This window comes from Akanthomyces muscarius, chromosome 1 (genome assembly GCF_028009165.1).
Source record: "Akanthomyces muscarius strain Ve6 chromosome 1, whole genome shotgun sequence".
NCBI classification, from domain to species: domain Eukaryota; kingdom Fungi; phylum Ascomycota; class Sordariomycetes; order Hypocreales; family Cordycipitaceae; genus Akanthomyces; species Akanthomyces muscarius.
The window spans coordinates 1,333,660-1,353,906 of record NC_079241.1 but is presented as its reverse complement, the minus strand read 5'-3'; the positions used below and the strand labels follow the sequence as shown (position 1 = coordinate 1,353,906).

Sequence of the window (20,247 nt, the reverse complement as noted above, 5' to 3'; positions counted from 1 at the left end):
CGGGCATCGAGAGGGAAGAAGAAGCAACGCAAAAGGTGTAATGGTGAAGGGTGAGCTGTCACCTTGCAGAAATCTCGCCTACCCCTCCCCATGCAGGAACTACAATTGCTGTAATTGGCGAATTTAATTGGCGGGCTGCTTTGTCTCACGGGCTGCACTGTAGTCTGCAGTGCAGAGAGAGGCCTGTCCATCCAGGCCTTCGAGGCTCACACAGGGGTAGCACTGCATGCGCCCACGCCGTTCGGGACTGGAACACTCCCATCTCAGACCAAAGGCACAGGAGGACGCTGGGCTGCAGGTGCACGCTTGCGTGTGCGCATGCGCGGTGCGTCGTGATGTACCTGGAAACCCGGTCTTGTCTGGCCTCAGAAGTCGTGCATGCTCGTTACGAGGGAAACAATGCGCGCATTTGCTGATGTGTTTTTGCAGCGCGATTTTTCATCATTATTCGTGAATGGCCGTGCTGCTGTGCCACATGACGAGTCCAAAAGGCCTCGACTCTCTATTTCTCTCTCTTTTTTCGAGTTTGATGACGATGTAATTGTCGAGTTTGCTGTGAGGCGCAGCTGGGTCAAGGCGCGCCGTTGCACTGCCAGCCCTAGCTCGGCCAAAAGAGGCCTACGTATAGACGCCTCTGACGCAACGTCGGGCAGCAACGAGCTGAAGATGAAACAAATGTAAACGAAGCTAATTGCAATTGTAATTGAAATGGCAAGAGAATACATTTAACAAAGCGAAAAAAATAAATAAGAATAATGAAAGCACACCGCAAATTCAGCCATTTCCTCCCCGTCCCCAAATGCGAATGCAAGCAAAAGCAAACCCTCGGGGCAAATTTTCTCGCTCTTCTGCTACTACGTACTCTCTCCAGCGCCAGGAATCCATCACCAGTCCTCATGCATTACATCGCGCCCCAGCGGCCGAGGAACACAAAAGGCAGCAGGACCTTCAACGGCTGACTCCCAGCTATCGAGTCCTTCGAAGGTGCAGATCTGCTGCTTTGCGTCTCGTGCTTTGGGACGAATGCGCCATGCCAACCTGTCAATCTTGATGTAGTGTAAGCGGCAGCAGCTGCCGCCAACTTGGAGAGGACGAATTGTAGATTGTAGGCTTGCATCTCAGTAATTGAGGCATGAGACTGGATCCGGATCCATGCTCTAAGCCATAAGGTCTCCAAATTTGGCAGTGTGCTGAGCATCTCACACAATGTCTCCAAGCCTTTCCCGCGCTGACCTGTTTGCCCAGGACATCGGAGCCACAATCAATGCTGAGATCTTTGAGGCGGGGATTGCCCCGCAAGAATGCAAAGGACTTGTGACAGTCCGCGAAGGATAGGGCTATGTTTGGGAACCTCTCGATTACCTGGCTCACATCGCTCTCGTGATTGTCCAATCTGCTTTCCAAAGAGAAAGTAGAGAGTCGCCGGCTACCAGGGGCAAGTATTGCACGAAAAAGTCTTCAAGATACCAACTAAAAGTCGAAATGGTCAAGCGGTCTAGCGACGGAGTGGCATCGGGCGTAAGAATGTCGACTGTCAACTTGGACAGTGTGGAAAGTTTGGGGAACTCGATTGGCTGTTCAAGACGAAGGGATCGTAATGCTAGCTTGATACTGGTCCTCCGGGCGTACTTGCGGCACAAGCCGGAGAAGAAAGTGCGATATGGATAGGCGCCATTGTATAGCCCTTTGTCGTCATCGTTAATGGCCCATTTGGTTTGATCCCCGATCGAAAAGCTGAGGTGCTCCAAAGTTGGGTTTTGAAGGAGCAATTCTAGAATCCAACTTGACCAGTAGCTCAACTCGCTAAACATGTTGAGTAGCGTAAGCTGCATCAAGTTATTAAACGCCGGGAAGTAGGAGAATGGGCGATCGTGCCACAGATTCTTGACCCTGTCCGCCCATCCCTCCCCAGCTCGCAGTTCAGGATTATCCCTCACTAACAGAGGGGTTTCGATGCCTCTGGTAAGATGTAGAACCAGAATTTTGAGATTGGAAGAACGAGAAAGCGCGAGCAAGAGCTCGTCGGACACGTCCAGCTCATCTGCATTGTACCGAATCGATTAGTTCAGGCTTCCCAGCGCAACGAGGTTCCTACGCACACGATGCTCTCTAATCTCGGAACCTGCTGCACCAAGTCGGTAAGTTCAGATGCCCACTGTGGAAACAGGCGAAACTATTTGTCCTTCAGCCATGGAGCCATCTTGTGAATGAGGATCTTGGTATGCCGCAAGTTGAAGGCGCCGAGAGTTTTTCGCTTTTTCGCGCTTGTAAAGCATTGCATGTTGCTGCCATCAAGAACGAGGCATTTTCAAAGCCGTCTGGAGAACACGTAGTTGAATTTTCGATTAACGAGGCAGAGGTTGTAGAGTAGCTGTTTATTGTTCATCTAGAGACGCGATCGAGCAACAAGGTCAGAGTCGATGGCTTCTGATGAGCAATGGTTCTGGCGCAAACTTACATGATCGCTTAGCAAAGTGAGAATATCATGTCTCTCACCAAGGTCTCAGGGCGCCATGCTGAAAACGATACACAAGATTTGAAAGAACAGGAAGAATGTTGCGGTTGCAAATGGTGAATTTCTCGGCGCGAGTTGCGAGGAGGGGGTCTGGCTGGGGGTCGAGGTCTTCCATTCGCGAGCAGTGAATTGACCAACAAACGGAAAAGCCGAAAACAGGTCTGGCCGATCTGCTCGCTCAGCCATCCAGAAATGTTCTTTTTCACTAAAAGTTCGCGACCATGTGTAAAGGAATCGATGCTGCCGCAGCTCCCATTCGCCGACTCGAAGACGGTTGCTCATACGTATTGGGTCAGTCTAACCTAATGAGGAATAATTCGCGAAACCAGAAGATCAAAAGAGCGAGGATCTCAGACGAGAATGATGTGGCAATTGAGCCGCAGCGTAGCCTGCTTCTAACTGCCAGACTTCCGTTTGCTCGCTTCGCACCTGATGATGAACAGGCATTCACGCACGCGTGGAGCCAACAACGCCGCGGCTGACTCCCCCGAAAAAACTTCACTGTCAGGAAAAACAATTTCTGTAAATCATCCGATGATAAGATATATGACTTCGTTCCCCTAGTATCGTTTTGAGAGACAAGGCTCACGCCATACATGAGCAGACTGGTCGCGTGTAGCTGGTAAACAGCTTATAGGCATGGCACGATTCTTGCTGGGCAAGACAACACGAACTGCTGAGATATTACCAACATGCTGAATATATTCTATAATATTTTTGTGAGAGGTGACACCAGGAATCCTTGTTGATGATGCACTGTGCCAAGACTCGTCGCTCGTTTGGTTTCGGGAAAGTTGAGCCTATTGATCCACCTTTATGTTTTAAGCGATGCTCAGTTTCCCGAGGGTACCTGATTAATTGATGGATGCTGGTATACATGCTGTGCCATGCCACGACTGCCGTATTGTCAAAGTTCCGAGTTCAACAGCCTCTCCACGTATCAGTAGCTCCTCGCCACTTCTGGCGGACTCATTCTGTCCATCCTTTGCTGAGGCTCGGTCACTAGAGAAACGATCTTCTCCATTATCCTTTAGATTGTAAAATGTAAAATGTAAAATTTTATTTGTCCATCTTCTCTTGTATGTTGCCCTTTTGTCCTGGAGCTCTGCCAAGGCGGTTCACGTGTAAAAAGTCCTCTACTGCGCCCGTTTGTAGCTGATGACAGCTGCGAGCTTTTCAAGAATTAGCGAGAAAGATCCAACGAAAAGTGGAAATTAAGACAATGAAAGAGAGCTAGCGGGGCTGTTGCCGAGTCATTCTTGTCTTCGAAGGCTTCGTTTGCTTGGAACTGGCAGATTGGCCGCTCGTTGCTCGGCATTTAGCCAACAGCGTCTCCCCAGCAAACAGCCCCCGTTGATAAGAGTTTCTTTCTCACACCTCATTTCTCCTCAGTTTTCCTACGTTGTCAAGATTCTCGACATTTTCACAGACTCCCTGGTGCAAAATGGTAGCCGCGCTGCTCGATGACATCTTGCATTTGGTGGGTGACCACGTAAGCTATTCACAAACCTTGCTGATGTCTGAAAAAAATTGACATTCTTTGCTCTATGCAGATAAAAAGGAGACAGAGTCTATATAGACTGTGTCTTGTCAATAAACAGTTCAGAGAAATCTTTTCAAGACAGCTTTGGAGACGCGTTGAGATCAACTCTCAAAACAAAGACTGCCTCACCATCGATCAAAAGCGCACAGCTCTCTTGCAAGCTTACGGGTTGCAATACACGCAAATTTTGATCTTCAAAGACCCAGAGGGCTTCGCAGACGAGTTTCAGCAGTGCACGTCAGGATTGACAGAGTTGGTAAGAAGGCTGCCGCAGCTGCACACCGTCTCGTAGGTGATATTCCTTGGCGCCCCAGACAAAAAAGGTAGAATTTTTGCTGACGAATGCAATTTCGACAGGGTTCAAGACCTCAACGTTTCACACCAGCTCATGGTGGCTCTTTCAGAAGTTCCGCACCTACGAAGCCTTGCGCTGAACTTTTTGGCCAACGTCGGGCCAAATCTCGATGACTCTGACGCATCGAGCGGTTCGATTGTCGGCACCGAGGTGCTCTCATCTTCACAAGCTACAGAAGAGACTGCGGAGGGGACAGACAACGACTTGAATGCCTCTAATATTTCCGACGGCATGACCTGCCAGGTCATCGATCTTGTTGATAGTGAGGTCAATCTTGGCGAGGACGACCCTGAAGAAACTGATCTCGAGGACTTAATTTTGATACGACTACCTCCGCGCTTTACTCCTGTTTTTAAGCTGGAGAGTTTTCGGAACATGAATCGTCTTTCGGTTATGAACATGTTCGGCGACCCGAACATTTGGTCTGAGTGGCTCCTGGGTATTCTGCCTCAGAGCCCGTCTCTGAAGCACCTCAGCCTGTCAATTGCGGAAGAAACGGAGCACATTCTTTACCATTGTCAGAAACAAAAGGCACTCGCCCGCGTCTTCTCTGGTCTTTGTTTTGAGTACGGGGAAAGGGCTCTGCAGCCCCTGCAGCTGCGAACGCTGCGGCTGGGCCGCCCATTCTCATTTCCGGATCTACCGACCCTGTCAATATTAACAGAGCCCAAGCACCTGGAAGACATTTACATCTTCAATCAGTATGGATACCAAATGCTTGCATAATTGAAGAGAGCTGACCAAACTCCTAGAAACCCTACGCACTCTATCCCATTTGATGTGCTCTCTCCAGAGGCTACGCCGTCGCTACGCCGTCTGTTCCTGGAGGTCGTGAGCAACAGTCTTCTAGAACGATTAGATGACATTTTCGGGGTGCCTCAAGTCCGGAAACTGACCACTCTTGGAATTCAGAGCTGGGATAATGGCGGAATAAGGCTGGCAGAATTCGCAATCTGCTTAACAAGACACCCAACCTCTTGCTGCCTGTTTGCATGGGGGGTTTTGGTGATCTCGGAGTGGTCCTACCGCGCTTGATACATAATCTTGTCATCAGGCAACTGTCCATTTCCGTCCCTGAATCTGTATGGGACATCCAATTCTCCGAGGGTGTGCTTTTTGACAATTTCCGCGTCACACTCATGACCATGGAAAACCTAGAAGCGCTCTGGGTTGCGTCATGCGCGGGGGGCCGCAAATTCTCGTCCTTCAGCGAAGACGAAATGAGGCACCTGCGAGGTACTATCGTATGCAAGATAGCCGCTTTGTGTCCGCGTTTGAAGTACCTGAGGATTGATCATTTGTCCTGGAGGATCCGACGCTGCGGAGAAAACGGCGGAAAAATTCGGGCACGGGTGCTGAAGGCACGGGACGACGAACTCAAATGTCCACGCGCCTTTCGCACACCTGACCCTCTTACAGGACACGAGCTCTCTTGGCACGCGGATTGGTAATGAACGTATGGAAATACAAGGCGGGAAAACGGAGGCATACGGCAAGCTGAGGAGGGGTGAGGTCGTCAAGAACAGCATCAGGAAAAAAGAAACCGGGGTAAATAAAGAGTGGCCAAGGAAAACGAAGACTGGACAGAATTCAGTTAATTTGCACGGTGTTGTATCACAAAAGAAAAAACTAGGACGGTAAATGAGAAGATCATCACAATTACGCTTTCATTTACACACTGCCTCCGGTCGTGATGTTGAGGGGATCGAAGCTGGCGGCAGGCCCCGGCAAGCCGCCCAACACCAAGAAGACCCCACTGGCCCCAGCGGTCTTTACACTAAAATCTAGCCTCTTCCGCACGTTGCAGCGCTAACAAACACGAGCGGGGGCGGACATCTACAGCGGTTGGGGCAAGGTGGCTTCCTCGCCTCTCCCGCACCATCATCATCATCATCATCATCTCTTGCACCTCACGAATCGACAGCCATGAAGACCGCCACCCTCCTCTCCGCCATTGCGGCTCTCGCCGCCACTGCCGCCGCGGCCGCCGAGCTCAAGATTGACGTCACCCACAAGGTCGAGTGCGAGCGCAAGACCAAAAAGGGCGACAAGGTCTCGATGCACTACCGCGGCACCCTCGCCGCCGACGGTTCGCAGTTTGATGCCAGTGCGTCCTTCTTCTCTGCCCCCTTCCCGAGCCGTAACTCTGCTCAATTGATGAATGCTGTGCTAAACGGACGATTCGAATCGCAGGCTACGACCGCGGTACCCCTCTCGACTTCAAAGTCGGCGCTGGGCAGGTCATCAAGGGGCAAGTTCCATCACGAGAGCGCTTCTGCCAAGTCCCTCGCCGAAAACTAAGCTGACTCTTTCAATTAGCTGGGACGAGGGTCTCCTCGACATGTGCATCGGCGAGAAAAGGTAAACGTCCATTTCTTTTTCCACTGGGGCGAACATTGCTAACCCTTTGCCGCTAGAACTCTCACCATTCCTCCCGAGTACGGATATGGCGACCGCGGCATCGGCCCCATCCCCGGCGGCGCCACTCTCAGTACGTCGAAACCTACAGCTCTCGCGACAATCTTTTGCAGAATAAAGTTGGCTAACACATACCCCAGTCTTTGAGACTGAGCTTGTCGGCATCGCTGGCGTAAAGCCCCCCGCAAAGGCCGACGAGGCCGCTCCCGAGGGCGAGGCCAAGACTGCCAAGGTAAATCTCCTTGAAGCTCTTCGTCGCGTTGTCTGTGGGCGCAGTCCGCTAACATGAGTCTGCTTTTTCTTGTTTCTCCCTTTTTAGAAAGAGGAGCTGTAAATTACACATGATTACACAGCGAAGCGAATGATTTTTATACAATGATGAAATATTCACATCCTCATATATTACTGTTCATAGCGAAATACATCTTTTGAAACAGTGAAACAGGTCTTCTTGTCATGTTCCACTCCCATCGCCAGTGATGCGACAGTTACCTGCAACGTATCGTCGTCGAATTACCGCCACAGCCACTAATAGCACCTAGTACGCCTGAAAAGATTGTCTATTTTTTGGGGTTCTTTAACTTGACTTGTGGTCCTTTATACTCCAAGCGATATCAAGTACAACGGACCCGCGAACTTCTAAGCAAAGGAAAAATATCTCTGACCAGGCGATTGCACCCGGATTGGCTCGCTTGCGGCTTTTAGCTGGACCCTTCCTGTCGATTGGGATCGGTGACTGAATATAAATCGACAGGATTGATCGAGGCCATAGTTTCGGTGTTTGAAAAACGGCGTAGTCGATAGATGGTCCACGCGCGGTTGGGCTTTTCGCGAATTCGGCACAGGTGAGATTGTACCTACGTTTGTGGAATGCAAGTAGGCGGGCAGCAAGAGCCTACTTGGGTGCATACAGGTATCCATGGGCGAGTGCGGCTTAAAGCACGGAAAGGTGGCGGCGCCATGTGAATTTCACTCATGCCACCGACGCATTCGACTACGCATCGCATTTGAACCCTGAATCGGGCGTCCAAGCCGTGAGATCGTACGCGCCATGTCTTGGACCACGAACTGAAATTGGAAAGCAATCAATGGTTATTCTGAATTATGTGATTCATTACAGTCTGGCTTATCCAAAACACAGCTTCTTTTGCCGTGGATCACTGCTGCCTGGCTTGCTGCTGGCTGTCCTCTTCTTCTCTGGCGGTCCCTGCGGCCGCTTGGATGCAGGGGCACTGGCAATGCTGCTGCCGGCCCCTCCATCCGCCTGCACTGCGTCGCGAATCGTCTGCCTCGAAAGACACAGATCGATGTGCTCGTTAAATTGCCGCTCGTTTGCCGCTTGTGGGCGCATACAGATCGGGCAATCCCACCACTCTTCTTCTGGTGCTTCTTGCCTTTTCGGATTAGGCACGATCTCCTTGCCGTGTCTTCGCTGCTGCTCTTCTTCGTCGCCTTCATCGGTAGCATCTTGCTCGTCAGAAGGGTTTTCGAAGCCAACCTCGGCCCCGGCGAGGAAGTCGGTGGCTTTGCGCTTGACTTGCGCCGAATCCGACAGTGTGCCTTCATCCATACGTCTCGGCTTGAAGCCAAAAAATGCCATGGTGTCTGGCTTCTTGGTGCTCACAAGGTGGGTACATCTCAGGCCCATAAGCCGCAGCTTCATGCCCGGTATCTCTTGCTCCAGCTTTGCGAGCATCGGCAGTGAGAAATTGTACAGGTCATCCGCAAGAAAGACTGCTCGCGGGGTCACCACCTGGCGCGTGTACACTTCAAAGGTGTGCAGTTTGACCTTGATGCATAGTGTGCGCCCTTTGCACTCGGCTCGCTTCATGTCTCCTTCCAGGTCATCCGCCGTTGCCCGTAGCTTCTCGCGTAGGGCGGTCGGATCAGACATTTCGCGAAATGTGCTTTCTGTGCCGACACTTTTGCGCTCATATTCCTCCGCGGGCTGAATTCGCGTGCGTCCCAGGCCCAGGTAGCATCCTATGAGAAACTCAAACGTCTTGTCGCCAAACAGACGGTGCAGGTACTGCCGATGGTCGTATATATCGCCACAATTTTTGATACCGACCTCGAGGAGCTCGCGTTCCAAAACGCGGCCGATGCCAGGGATTTTTCGTGTGGGCAGGTCTCGCATGAATGCCATGATCGCGTTTCTCTCCCGAGGTAGGACATATTGGCCGTTAGGTTTGTTGAGGTTGGAGCAAATCTTTGCCAGTTTCGAGTTGGCTGCGATGCCTGCCGAAACAGTGATATTGGTCTTTTCATGCACTTCTTTGCGCATCTGTTCCACCACTTCCGCCGGACCCATGTCGTGGGTGACGCAGTACTCGGTAATGTTCAGATATGCTTCGTCAATGCTTGCGCTTTCGAATCGTGGATCGTAATCAGCCAGCACTTCTCGCACTTCCTTGCCCTTGGCTGTGTACTTTTCAAAGTTGGGCTTGATCTGAACGAGCTGTGGGCAGAGCTTCTTTGCCACGAATCCAGCCATGCCCGACCGACAGCCAAACTGGCGGGCCAGGTAGTTGCATGTTGTCAACACACCGCCTCCCACAGCGAATGGCAGCTCCTTGAGCTCAGGTCGATCGAGCTCCTCAACCGCAGCATAAAAGGCGTCGCAGTCAATGTGAATAATGTGTTGCGTCAAGTCACGGGACGCTTCGAGTTCAGTGATGAGGCGATCCGCGGTCAGGCGTTCGTGTGTCAAGTCCAGTTTGTCGAGTTCCTTTTTGCGACGCAATATGCGCTCAATCTTTTGCGTCAGAACTTTATCACGCTCTTCTTCTCGGTTGAAGAACTTGGATCCTTTAGAAGCATTGTAAATGATTTCCGATACCTGGCCCATCTGTGAGAATGCAGATGATTTAATGAGGTGGGCGGTCTAGGCTTACCTTGTTCTGATCAACAGAATCTTGGCCAGCCTTGGTCAAAGACGGCCCGAGCAAGGAATATTTGAGCGTCTTGAAATCATCGTCGTCTTGAGCCACTCCCAGAGCGTCGGCAACTTTGGCGTCGTCCACCTCGCCTGCCTCGTTCAAGAGGTCCTCAACCACATTGTCTCTCGGCAGCTCCTCGGGCGACGTCATTTCGAGTGAGATATCTGGTAGCCGGCGCGCAAAACGTCTCTAGAGTCGCAATGCATCTTTCTATCCCGCCTTTCGCGAATTTTGAGCCAGCGACACGTCAAGTTGAGGATGAGGTTTGGTCAACGCCCGAGGCTCCACGATAAGCACGCGCTGTCACGTGAAGTGCGTCTTAGCCTCAAAGTGGCCATCAGCTCGTCGCCCTGGTGCACTAAAAGCCAGTGCTAAAGTGATGCCTAATAAAGGTACAGCGCTCTTAGCACTGCAATACCAAGAACGAGAGAGCACCTCACAGTAGCTGTTTACTTGTGTGGCACCTCTCAGATCGGGCAAATGTATAACGACGGCTGTCAAAAGTATTAGAAGCCTCATTTTCCTAAAAATTCGCTTTTGACAAGATAATCTAATGTAGAGTTTGTAAGGCCTGGAGAAATGACCACGACGACCCCTCGCTGGCGAAGCTGCAGCGGTGGGACCCCTAGAAATGTCCCCACAAACGTGCTGGGATCTTTCTGGCTTCACTGCCGTCACATCTCTCCCATTGGACGATATGACCCCTCCAAGATGCATTTAAGCGCCCAGGTCGACGCCAGTGTGGGCGGGCAGCTGCGACCTTGTTGTACATATAAATTGAATGCCGGCCTGTAGATGGACGGACGTGATTGTTTTCTGGCGGTGACACGAACAAAACCCGAAATTCTCTGAAACCGCGTGACCTTGCGCCTCCAGCGGCTCTCTCTTTGACCAGAACATCGCCGTGCGCTGCTGCGCCGTCATTGAATCCCATCTACCTAGCTTGCGCATCTTCTTCTGTCGGGCAGAAACAACAACCCTGACCTGTCGCAAAAATGGCTGCTAGAGAGGGAGAAGAAATTGTGGCCACTCTGTACGTCAACATTTGTCGCAACTCAATTCACCATCGCTAACTAGGGGTGGACATTTAGCTTTGGCGACATTCACTACTTTTACGGCGGCGAGGAAGTGAAGCCGCGACACCATCGCTTCGACAAGGGCTCGTATGTGTACCTATTTGAGAATGCCAACGAGCGCCGGTGTCGCGTTGAGATTGCGAACCACCCTGGCACCGAAGACCAAGACGCCTTTGACGGCTGTAAGTCTCTAGCTCCAGGTGCCCCAACGGTGGCGGTTTGCGCTTGCTAACAATGACTTGAAATGATCAGTTTTGGATCAAACCCATGTCCGATATTCCTATAAGCAGCACTGTACGGTGTCCTTGACGGTCGCCGAAAGCGTCCCCCAAGACGAATGGCATCTCCCCACCTACGATCCGCGAAACGAGAACAAATACCACTACAAGCTTCATTCGCTCGACATTTACTTTTGGACCGACAAAGATGCGCTGCAATTCATCAGTGGCGTCCGGAGAGTCCTCCCGCCAGCACAGGTCGAGGTCCTCGATGAGCCCATTGCTCTCCAGCCGGGCGCCGTGAGCGCCGTTGTCCAGAACCTAGAGAATGTGGCCATTTCTGATCCTCAGTACGCAGAACGCCAGGACTCTGCGACGTCGATGCAGCAAAATGGTGCTGCAGCTCCGTCCAGCGCAAGCACTGGGCTGTCCATGGATAACTTGCCACCGCCGCCTCCGATGCCACAGCACATGCAACAACAGCAGCAACCGAAAGCACCGACTAGCTTTGCTCCCATGGCGTACAATCCAGCTGCCCCAGTAGCTCCAGAGACCGTTGCCCATCGAGAGAAGACGCCGCCGCCTGACGAGGACCCTCTTAATCCTCTGGCTGTCGCTGTCGCTTACGACTACCAGGGACAGCCGTTCACACCAGCTTATCCTCACTCCCAGTTCCCTCCGGGCGTCGCGAGCCCTGGATTCCCGCCCAGCGGCATGGCCAGCCCGCGCATGGCGCCGCCATCCTTTGCAGGACCGCCCCAGCAACCCGGCATTCATCGAGCGCAGACGATGCCGGTGCAAGCTGGCCTCGCATCACCCGGCCTAAATAGCACGTTCGGCGCCAGCATCCCCGGACCACCAAGCTTTGCGGCCCCTCCTGGAGCTGCACAGTCACAGCCGGGACCATCTAGCTTTGCTCCTCCTCCCACAGCTGCACCACAACCACAGCCTCCGGCGCAGACTCAATCAACGCCGCCGCCGGCCAATGCCACAGCTTCTCCGCCACCGCTGGGTGGCTACTCTAACTACAGCTATGCCAACCCCACAACAGCGCAGAACGGGGGACTGGACTACTCGCTTCACCAGCAGGTGTACCGGCCGACTGAGGTAGAGATGAACGCCAAGATGCAGCCCTATCAGCCCAAGAAAGAGACAAAAAGCAAAATGGGAGAGAGAGCTGGAAAACTGGAGAACGGGGTAACAGGGATGCTGAAGAGATTCGAGAAGAAATTTGGATAAATTTGTGGGTACCTTGAATAATTAATCTGTTATTATTTCGCTTCAAGAGGGCTGGATCAGGAGATGCAGCAAGTTGCCGACATCATGAGCCTCGAAGGACATGGGAGATTTGAAGACTTTTGTCAGCCAATTGGATACGGCGCTGGTGCTTATTAGTTACATACACTTTTTTTTCTTTTTTCAGATTATCGCTCTATAGTTCCTTCAATTGGATTACCTGAGCTTGCACCGGCATACGTATCGTCATTGCTGCAGCCTCCCATCCGGGCCTTGCAGCTGGATAAGTCCTTATCCGTACCAAAAGTTGGAGACCGGAACACAACGACGTGGATCAGCTGCCACTTGGTATAAGGACAAGAAACGAATACCAGATATTCGTATTCATTGTGTCATACAAAAAAAGATAAGAAAGTACCATTGAAACTTTTATCCTATCACTAGAAGATCACAATGTCACGACGAATCTTGATCATCAACGGCCCAAACCTGAACCTTCTTGGCACCCGCGAGCCACACATCTACGGCTCTACCACGCTCGACGACGTTATCGCGCTGGCCAAGTCCCAAGCCAAGGGCCTCGACGCCGAAATTGAGGCATTTCAGTCAAATCACGAGGGTGCCATCGTGGATCGACTCCATGCCGCCCGAGGCGTGGTCGACGTCGTCGTCATCAACCCGGGCGCTTACACACATACAAGCGTCGCAATACGCGATGCGCTGCTAGGCGTTGAGATTCCGTTTGTGGAAATGCACATCTCCAATGTCCATGCAAGGGAGGAATTCAGGAAGAAGAGCTATCTGAGCGACAAGGCAGAGGCTGTCATTTGCGGCCTGGGCACGTTTGGCTACACGGCCGCTGTTGAGTTTGCGGCCAAGCACGTCAAGCTGAAGAGCAAAAAGGCGCATTTGTAGATTAATTACTACCAAAATATAAACAAGCATGCTAAGCTAAAGAAAACAATGACATGTTTGTAGATAAATACTCATACAACATAAAAAGTTGGCAAATTTATAATAGTACTCTAGAGCACCGCCCGTTCCTTCCCTTGATAAAACTCTCGCCTAGGAGTTTTCCGCTCGAGTGACAAATCACGGACAATCTTGGCCCATGATCGTGACGCCCTTGCGGCGTAGTATTCTGGGACCGTGCTGTCACTCTCTGTGAGCTTTCGGTGAAATACCTCGAAGCTCATCCAGCCCCGGTATCCCAGGCCGTGAATCACAGTCTGCAAGATCCTCTTCACCGGCAAATATCCCCCCAAGTGCTCTTCACCGTAGAACAGACGGCAGTTTCTCGACCAGCTCATTCTCGCTGGCTGTTCAACGTTGTAAAATGTATGATTTTCGTTCAGTGGCCTCTCCAGCCTCTCGGCGTCGGCAATCTGTACCAGAAAGATCTTGGAGGGGTCGACGTGCGACATGAGCCGCTCCATCGACCACTCGACGGCTGCGTCGGCACTTCTCGTGCAGCCATCCACGGCCGCAGGATCGGCAAAGATCTGGCCAGCAATATTGAACGTGTCCACGCACAGGCCAAAATTAGGCCGGTTGACCGCGGATATAATCTTCCAGCTGTCTTCCCAGGTACTGACCCGTGTACCCCAGCACAAGGCTTCGAATGCGAAACGAATTGTCGGTGTCCTTTTCAGTCCGACATCTGCAGCGTCTTGAAAGTCTTTTATGAGTACAGCCACGTCGTCTGAGAGCCGAGAAACAGACAAAAAGGAACTCGGAAACAATATTAGGTCGGTTCCGAGGGTGAGTGCCAGCTCAGTCCAAAGCTCGATGGTGGCGAGGTTCTGCCTCTGCTTTTCGCGATCCAAGAGCCCCCCAAAGTCCATGAATGGTTGGAGGCATATGATTTCGAGCTTGCGACGGTCGCACCACTGTCGGACCTGGCTAGCCGCGGCCAGCAGCTTTGTCGCTGAGCTTTGTCCGGGCTTGACCTTGGCAACGTACTCAAGGTCCTCGTAAAACAGCTCAATGCCTCGGAAGCCGTACTTTTGGGCCATATCAAGCTTGTATTCCATGGAATGGCCGGCAAAGGCTCGTCCCAGTGACATTGTGCATATACTCGGCTTACACGTCATGTTGTAGTCGTGTGCTGTTATCTTCTGCGCTGTAATATTGAAAAAGAGGAAATCGATGGGTACATAAAAGTTTAATGTAGCAGAGGCAAGTTAACATCAATGAGGATTGGCGAATTATCACGTATCAAAAGATAATGGATTATTAGTCAGACGGCACGTCTGATCATATTTAATCACGCCAGATCGCGGCTGAACGTTCTTGGCCTAGCGGATATTCTCACTTACAAGTCGTGCCAGGCGGCAGCTTGTTCGCACTCAGGACTGGGGCAGTATCGGCATTTCATCTGGGGATAAATGTAAAACAATTCACCTGCAGATCTCCCCACGATACGGATATCCGTCATTAGCCGTTAAGCTGGCGCGTCTGCCTACATTCATAGCCAAGAATGTAGACGGGTAAGACGGGCTAAGCGTTTATCCCTTGGGCGCAGGCCGGATCCCCACCGGGCGCTGGATATACTTTCTGCTCAGCAGGCAATTGAATTGCGGGTTTCTTATCCCAATCATTAGTTATGTCGGGAGTATCGGGAGTTCCCCCACGCTGTAGACCATTCCCGTTTTGTAGTCTCCTCTCTTGAGGTTCCAGTGCTCCCTGTCCATACATTAGGCCAGGTGCGCCCAAATAGCAGAGAGCTCGTATGAAGCTCAGTTTACAGAGACTCTTCGCATATCCAAGTCCGCATATTCCCACTGCATATTCTCACCGCAAAATGCCCGTCGCGCAAGAACGAGAAACTGATGTGGAGGCCACGCCGCTGGACCGCCATGGCTACCTGTTTGGCACCCACATTCAACACTCATGGTCGCCATACCTTCATCAGATAATATATGAGGACCTTGGTCTGAATTGGGCGCAGCTGCGGCTCGACTCGTCAGACTTGAGCCAATTCCTTGGTCTTACGCAGAATCCCAGCTTCTACGGTATGTAGTTTCCATTGAAACCCCGACCTCTGCAATTGTAATGACTGACACGGGGTATTTTGAACATTTAGGCGCGTCTGTAACAATGCCCAACAAGGTGGCCATATTACCACACTTGAACGAAATGACAGAAGAGTGCCGTGACGTCGGCGCCTGCAACACAGTATTCCTGCGCCAGGGCAAAAATGGCCAGCGTCTCCTCTGCGGCACCAATACCGACGTCATTGGCATCCGCGACTCCTTCTATCAGAGCGTCGCAAGCCCCGAGTCCGTCTTCCACAACCGTCCCGCCCTCGTCATCGGCGGCGGCGGCGCGGCGCGCAGCGCCATCTACGCGCTGCGCAAGTGGATGCAGGTGACGATCATCTACCTCGTCAACCGCGACGCGGCCGAGGTGCAGACCATGGTGCGCGACTGCGCCGCCCGCGGCTACGGCGCCGGCCTGCGGCACGTGGCCACGCTGGAGGAGGCGCAGACGCTCGAGCTGCCGGGGGCCATTGTCGCGTGCATTCCCGACTTTGAGCCGCGGACGGCAGAGGAGCGCCAGGCCCGCCAAGTCACGGACGCGCTGCTAACTCGGCCCGGGGGCCGAAGGGGTGCCGTGCTGGACATGTGCTACAACCCTACGCCGTTTACGCGGCTGGTCGCCGTGGCCGAGGGGCACGGGTGGCAGGTGATTCTGGGCACGGAGGCGCTGATTTGGCAGGGTCTGGAGCAGGATAAATACTGGACTGGCAAGACGACTGCCGAGCTGCCGGTCGCGAAGGTACGGGAAGCAATCGCGGCACGGGTTGCGAAGCGTTTGGCTTCGAAATTATAGAACCGACAAAACTAGAGATTGGACTTCATATATATATATATATATATATGCATCAACATTCAATTAAGAGCCTGCTTTTTACCACATCAGTTTTGACCCGTGTCCAGTATCTATGACTTGCATCGTGAAACTTCCAGTCCAACAAAGCTTACACAAATGTAAGATGAACGAAGGCTTTATGCTCAGGATACATGGGCCTTAACCGCTTTGGGGCACGTCACCTATTTGTTTGTAAGACTTTTTTCAAACTCCATTGAGCCACTTATTGGAGCTTTAAATGCATCATCACCGCGGACCTCTGGCATAAATGCGTAACGAGACAAAGAATATTCATTACTATAGTGTCAAGATCTTGAATAAACCACCCACATCTACGCCATTGCGACGCTTTGCCGCCGATGGACCCTTCCAGGCACTCAGCTCAATGGAGTGCTACTCAATTTCCTCGCTATGAGCTTTTTCAGGCCCGACGCCATCGAGCGTAGGCTCACGGTCTTGGCCCTCTCGGTGAAGATCCGACATGACCTTGCCGTGAGCACGCCAAACAGGCTTCTCGCGGAACAACCGATCCATGGCTTCAAGGGGAATTCCCTTGGTCTCCGGAATGCAGAAAAAGGTAAAAGCACAAGAAACGAGCATGAGCGACGCGAAGAAGAAATATACTCCGTAGCCCCAGGCGTTGAACATTTGCTCGGTGAAGCGCGCAATCATGAAGTTCCACAGCCAGTTGTTGGCAGAGGCATTGGCCTGGCCCAGGGAGCGCGTGTTTTGGTCAAAGATCTCGGAGCAAAGGACCCACGGAGTGCCGTTCCACGACGGCGTGTAGAATGCGGTCCAGAGATAGAAGAAGAAGATGGCGGCAATGCCGCCCGAGGAAAGGCTGCCGCCGCCTGCCGCCGCCGCGGTGGCGCTGGCGCCCGAGATTTTGATGTAGCCGCCGATGAACCACATGCAGAGCGAGCCACCAACAGCGCCGATCATGAGGAGCGTGCGGCGGCCGAGGTGATCGATGAGGAACAATAACCAAACGATGGTAAGGACGGTCTTGACTACGCCAAAGATGCCAGTCGTGAGGAAGCTAGTGTTGGCACCAGTGATGCCTAGGCTCTTGAAGACGGTAGGGCTGTAATAGTTGATTGCATTGATGCCGGAAGCTGGCAAGTCGTTAGCGCGCACCTAGGTAGTGATTTGCTTGAGTGTTTCTTACCATTTTGGAACATGAACAATAGCGTGCTGATTGCAAACCTCCACTGAATCCTTCGCTCCTTCAATGCTTTGAATGGGCGCCAGAAGCCCTGGCCAACCTCGGTATTGAAGCGCTCGAGCTCTTCGTCAATGAAGCTGATTTCTTCGCGAATATACCTGTCGGTTGGTTCTAGGTTTCTCATCCAGCACAGGCCCTTGATCGCCTCTTGCCTTCTGCCCTTGGAAAACAGCCATCGCGGCGACTCTGGGATGAAGAGCGTTCCGATAAGCAGCAGACCACCCGGGATCAGCTGCACCGCAAAGGGGATCAGCCATTGCGAGTGGCTCGGCTCCATGGTCTGGTTGACGCCGTAGTTGATCCAGAAGCCGACGAGGCCGCCAATCTGCCAGCCGAGCTCGTAGATGCCCACGAGGCGTCCACGCACCGCCGGCGGTGCGAGCTCAGAAATGTAGATGGGCGTCATGTTGGAGCAACCTCCCACGCCCACGCCTGCCAGCACCCGGCCGGCGAGGATGAGGCCCAGGCCGCGCTCGGCGTTGGCGCCGAGCATCAGGCCGGCGCCGAGCATGAAGATGAGGGCGAAGAGGAAAAGGGTCTTGCGGCGGCCGAGGGCGTAGCTGGAGTAGTAGGCGCCCAGACTGCCAAAAAAGGCGCCCGCCTGGTAGACGGACACAATGTTTTGCTTGAGGAGCGCCAGCCGCGAGGGCGAGTACTCGGCAAACTTGAACTCGGACACAAACGACGGCAGCGCCAGCGTCGTGCCGATGAAGGCCGAGTCGTAGCCAATCATGCATGACGCAAAGGAGGCGGTCGCGGCACAGACATAGACACGCCAATTGTACACGGCCTTTGGTGTCGGGCGGTCTTCTTTCAGCGCTAGGATAGTCATTGTGACGGGGGGGAGGAAAGGAGATGGGATGAAGATGGATCGCTGCCGCGACTTCAAACTACTAGAGAGCGATTGGAAGCTCCGGCCTCTTCAGAGATATATACTCCTTGGTCGAATCATGGCTTGCTAAACGACAGGCATTGGAGTTTTGGGTGTGGCGTCGCCAGCTGGTTCTGGCCCATGTCGGGGGTCAAGGTAAATCCCCGAAAAAGCTGGCTCGGTAGATCTATTTTGTGGCGTTTTCGCTAGCGGCCTGGAGAACATTCCGGGGTAAAGGCTCACCCGGACTCGACTCGCGACCTATGGCTTTTATTCGTTTTGGTAAATGACTGGTCAGCTTGGGGTAATTCTACCACTGGTAGCGATTCCGCGTCGGAAAGCGCATGCAGTCTCACGGCAAGACTTTTCGGCCAGAATCCCCCGCAATCGGCGACTGCAACGTTAGCATTCCGACTTTCCCCAGATTATGGGCGGGCCGATACACCGTAGTAGAGACTTGAATCAGTCTCACACGCAGGACAGATAAATGCAATGTCAAATAAGATGAGATAGATGAGATGAATGCCGCAGAAATCATGGAAAGGTCTATCAATATTTCATCATGCAGAATGTTCAAATTCATGAATCGCTTGTTAATTCGAATGATAACTAGAGAATAGTGCCTGCAGCATCTAATCATGAGAGAACAGCGCGGTATGTACCATCAGTGTGCCAAATCGCCCACGCTGTCGGGCGTCTTGCACCCGGGCGCAAATCCAAGATTCGCCATGAATTGCGCGTCAAGCTCCACATTGTCAGTATAGTCAATAGAGCCAAGCTCTTCCAGCATTGCATCGTAATCAATGGGCGGACAAAGCCCCGGATCATGCAGCAAGCTGGGGTGTGGAGAGGTCTGCAGGTGGACGCTGGGGGTGTGAAGGGAAGGCGACTGCACGGTGCCCGCCGAATGGACAGGTACAGGATAAATGTTCGCGTACCCATCTTGACCGTCGGCGGAAAAAAGTTGGCTCTTGGTATGTTCATCCCTGGCGACGACTCTCGAGCTAGACTCGTAGCTCCCAGCAAATGGCTGCGGGGAGAATGAACTCGGCATTTGCAAATGCGGAGTGTCTGCTACGCCATGTCCACCTGAGGTTGTGTTCTCGTTGGACTGACCATTCTGCCAAGGAGACCGCAGTCTTTTCAGCAAGAGCGACCATTTTGCGCGATCACTCGGCCGCATGTCCTCAAAGTCGATGTGCCTCTCTATCGACTGCATAAAGTATGCCAACAGCGGCGGCGTCCCGCTCTCTCCAAAGTACTCAATGCTAAGCTCTACTATTTCTAGCAAGGTGAAGAGAAGCGACGCGCGGTATCCCGAGACGAGAATGGAGCTTGCCAGAAAGGCTACTTGCAGCAACAACGCCGACGGGATATGAGGCATGGACGCTCCGACGTTGAGGGAGCTGCAGTACAGTAGCTGCGGGTGCAGCGACTCGACCAGGCCGTTGTTGTTTGTGTGTCGCGCTCTGCTGTGCAGGCTTCTGGCGGAGTATGTTGCCTCTCCTGTCCGTAAGCTGAATTCAAGAAGCTGATATAGTGTGAGGGATGGGTAGCTGGTGGCGGGTTGCGTCTTGGAAGCTGAGCCGAATCCAGGCAAGGGTCGCCAGGGTCCTGCAGCCTCGGGATAAAGGGAGAATAATGCCGACTGATCGCTTGTGTCAACGTTTAATGCCAGCTGTGCTGGCTTTCCTATACAGATTGAGAGCAGCGTGTCCAAAACACAACATGCCGCCAGCTGTGGGCATTTGGCTAGCACGCGGCGTTCAACACAGCCGCCCTCGCCCAAGTCGTGTTCTGTCAACAAAATGAGTCGTCCTGCACGACCAGTAATGAGCCACGCTGCCATCCCATTTCCCTTTCCCATGAGAATCAATGCATGAAGTAGCATAGTGCAGACCATGGGGTGCTCATGATTGGAGTCGTCGTTAGGTATGAGACTCCTCGCCAAGTCGTACACTTCTTGGGGGGATGCAGA

At 52.6% G+C, this 20,247-nt stretch overlaps 9 protein-coding genes across 9 annotated transcripts; 6 read left to right on the top strand and 3 right to left on the bottom strand.

Moving 5' to 3' along the window:
• Positions 1 to 3,959: 3,959 nt before the first annotated feature.
• Positions 3,960 to 5,192, top strand: LMH87_005403 (uncharacterized protein; the record flags this gene model as incomplete). The annotated part of the gene is made up of 5 exons (XM_056203115.1): positions 3,960 to 4,007; positions 4,117 to 4,346; positions 4,416 to 4,930; positions 5,002 to 5,114; positions 5,166 to 5,192. The coding sequence occupies 5 exons, from the start codon at positions 3,960 to 3,962 to the stop codon at positions 5,190 to 5,192; spliced, it is 933 nt and encodes a 310-aa protein (XP_056058607.1).
• A 1,147-nt stretch (positions 5,193 to 6,339) lies between these two features.
• Positions 6,340 to 7,165, top strand: LMH87_005402 (uncharacterized protein; the record flags this gene model as incomplete). Its single annotated transcript, XM_056203114.1, has 6 exons — positions 6,340 to 6,520; positions 6,607 to 6,664; positions 6,733 to 6,774; positions 6,831 to 6,904; positions 6,972 to 7,063; positions 7,151 to 7,165. 6 exons carry the CDS (start codon positions 6,340 to 6,342, stop codon positions 7,163 to 7,165), a joined length of 462 nt encoding a protein of 153 aa, XP_056058606.1.
• A 792-nt stretch (positions 7,166 to 7,957) lies between these two features.
• LMH87_005401 (uncharacterized protein) lies at positions 7,958 to 9,920 on the bottom strand (the record flags this gene model as incomplete). The annotated part of the gene is made up of 2 exons (XM_056203113.1): positions 7,958 to 9,670; positions 9,726 to 9,920. The coding sequence occupies 2 exons, from the start codon at positions 9,918 to 9,920 to the stop codon at positions 7,958 to 7,960; spliced, it is 1,908 nt and encodes a 635-aa protein (XP_056058605.1).
• An 845-nt stretch (positions 9,921 to 10,765) lies between these two features.
• LMH87_005400 (uncharacterized protein) lies at positions 10,766 to 12,303 on the top strand (the record flags this gene model as incomplete). The annotated part of the gene is made up of 3 exons (XM_056203112.1): positions 10,766 to 10,803; positions 10,862 to 11,028; positions 11,099 to 12,303. 3 exons carry the CDS (start codon positions 10,766 to 10,768, stop codon positions 12,301 to 12,303), a joined length of 1,410 nt encoding a protein of 469 aa, XP_056058604.1.
• Positions 12,304 to 12,753: 450 nt separating this feature from the next.
• Positions 12,754 to 13,215, top strand: LMH87_005399 (uncharacterized protein; the record flags this gene model as incomplete). The annotated part of the gene is made up of 1 exon (XM_056203111.1): positions 12,754 to 13,215. The coding sequence occupies one exon, from the start codon at positions 12,754 to 12,756 to the stop codon at positions 13,213 to 13,215; it is 462 nt and encodes a 153-aa protein (XP_056058603.1).
• A 110-nt stretch (positions 13,216 to 13,325) lies between these two features.
• Positions 13,326 to 14,393, bottom strand: LMH87_005398 (uncharacterized protein; the record flags this gene model as incomplete). The annotated part of the gene is made up of 1 exon (XM_056203110.1): positions 13,326 to 14,393. One exon carries the CDS (start codon positions 14,391 to 14,393, stop codon positions 13,326 to 13,328), a length of 1,068 nt encoding a protein of 355 aa, XP_056058602.1.
• A 710-nt stretch (positions 14,394 to 15,103) lies between these two features.
• LMH87_005397 (uncharacterized protein) lies at positions 15,104 to 16,134 on the top strand (the record flags this gene model as incomplete). Its single annotated transcript, XM_056203109.1, has 2 exons — positions 15,104 to 15,314; positions 15,386 to 16,134. The coding sequence occupies 2 exons, from the start codon at positions 15,104 to 15,106 to the stop codon at positions 16,132 to 16,134; spliced, it is 960 nt and encodes a 319-aa protein (XP_056058601.1).
• Positions 16,135 to 16,566: 432 nt separating this feature from the next.
• Positions 16,567 to 18,230, bottom strand: LMH87_005396 (uncharacterized protein; the record flags this gene model as incomplete). Its single annotated transcript, XM_056203108.1, has 2 exons — positions 16,567 to 17,288; positions 17,342 to 18,230. The coding sequence occupies 2 exons, from the start codon at positions 18,228 to 18,230 to the stop codon at positions 16,567 to 16,569; spliced, it is 1,611 nt and encodes a 536-aa protein (XP_056058600.1).
• A 946-nt stretch (positions 18,231 to 19,176) lies between these two features.
• On the top strand, positions 19,177 to 19,648 carry LMH87_005395 (uncharacterized protein; the record flags this gene model as incomplete). The annotated part of the gene is made up of 3 exons (XM_056203107.1): positions 19,177 to 19,243; positions 19,398 to 19,491; positions 19,558 to 19,648. 3 exons carry the CDS (start codon positions 19,177 to 19,179, stop codon positions 19,646 to 19,648), a joined length of 252 nt encoding a protein of 83 aa, XP_056058599.1.
• Positions 19,649 to 20,247: the final 599 nt, after the last annotated feature.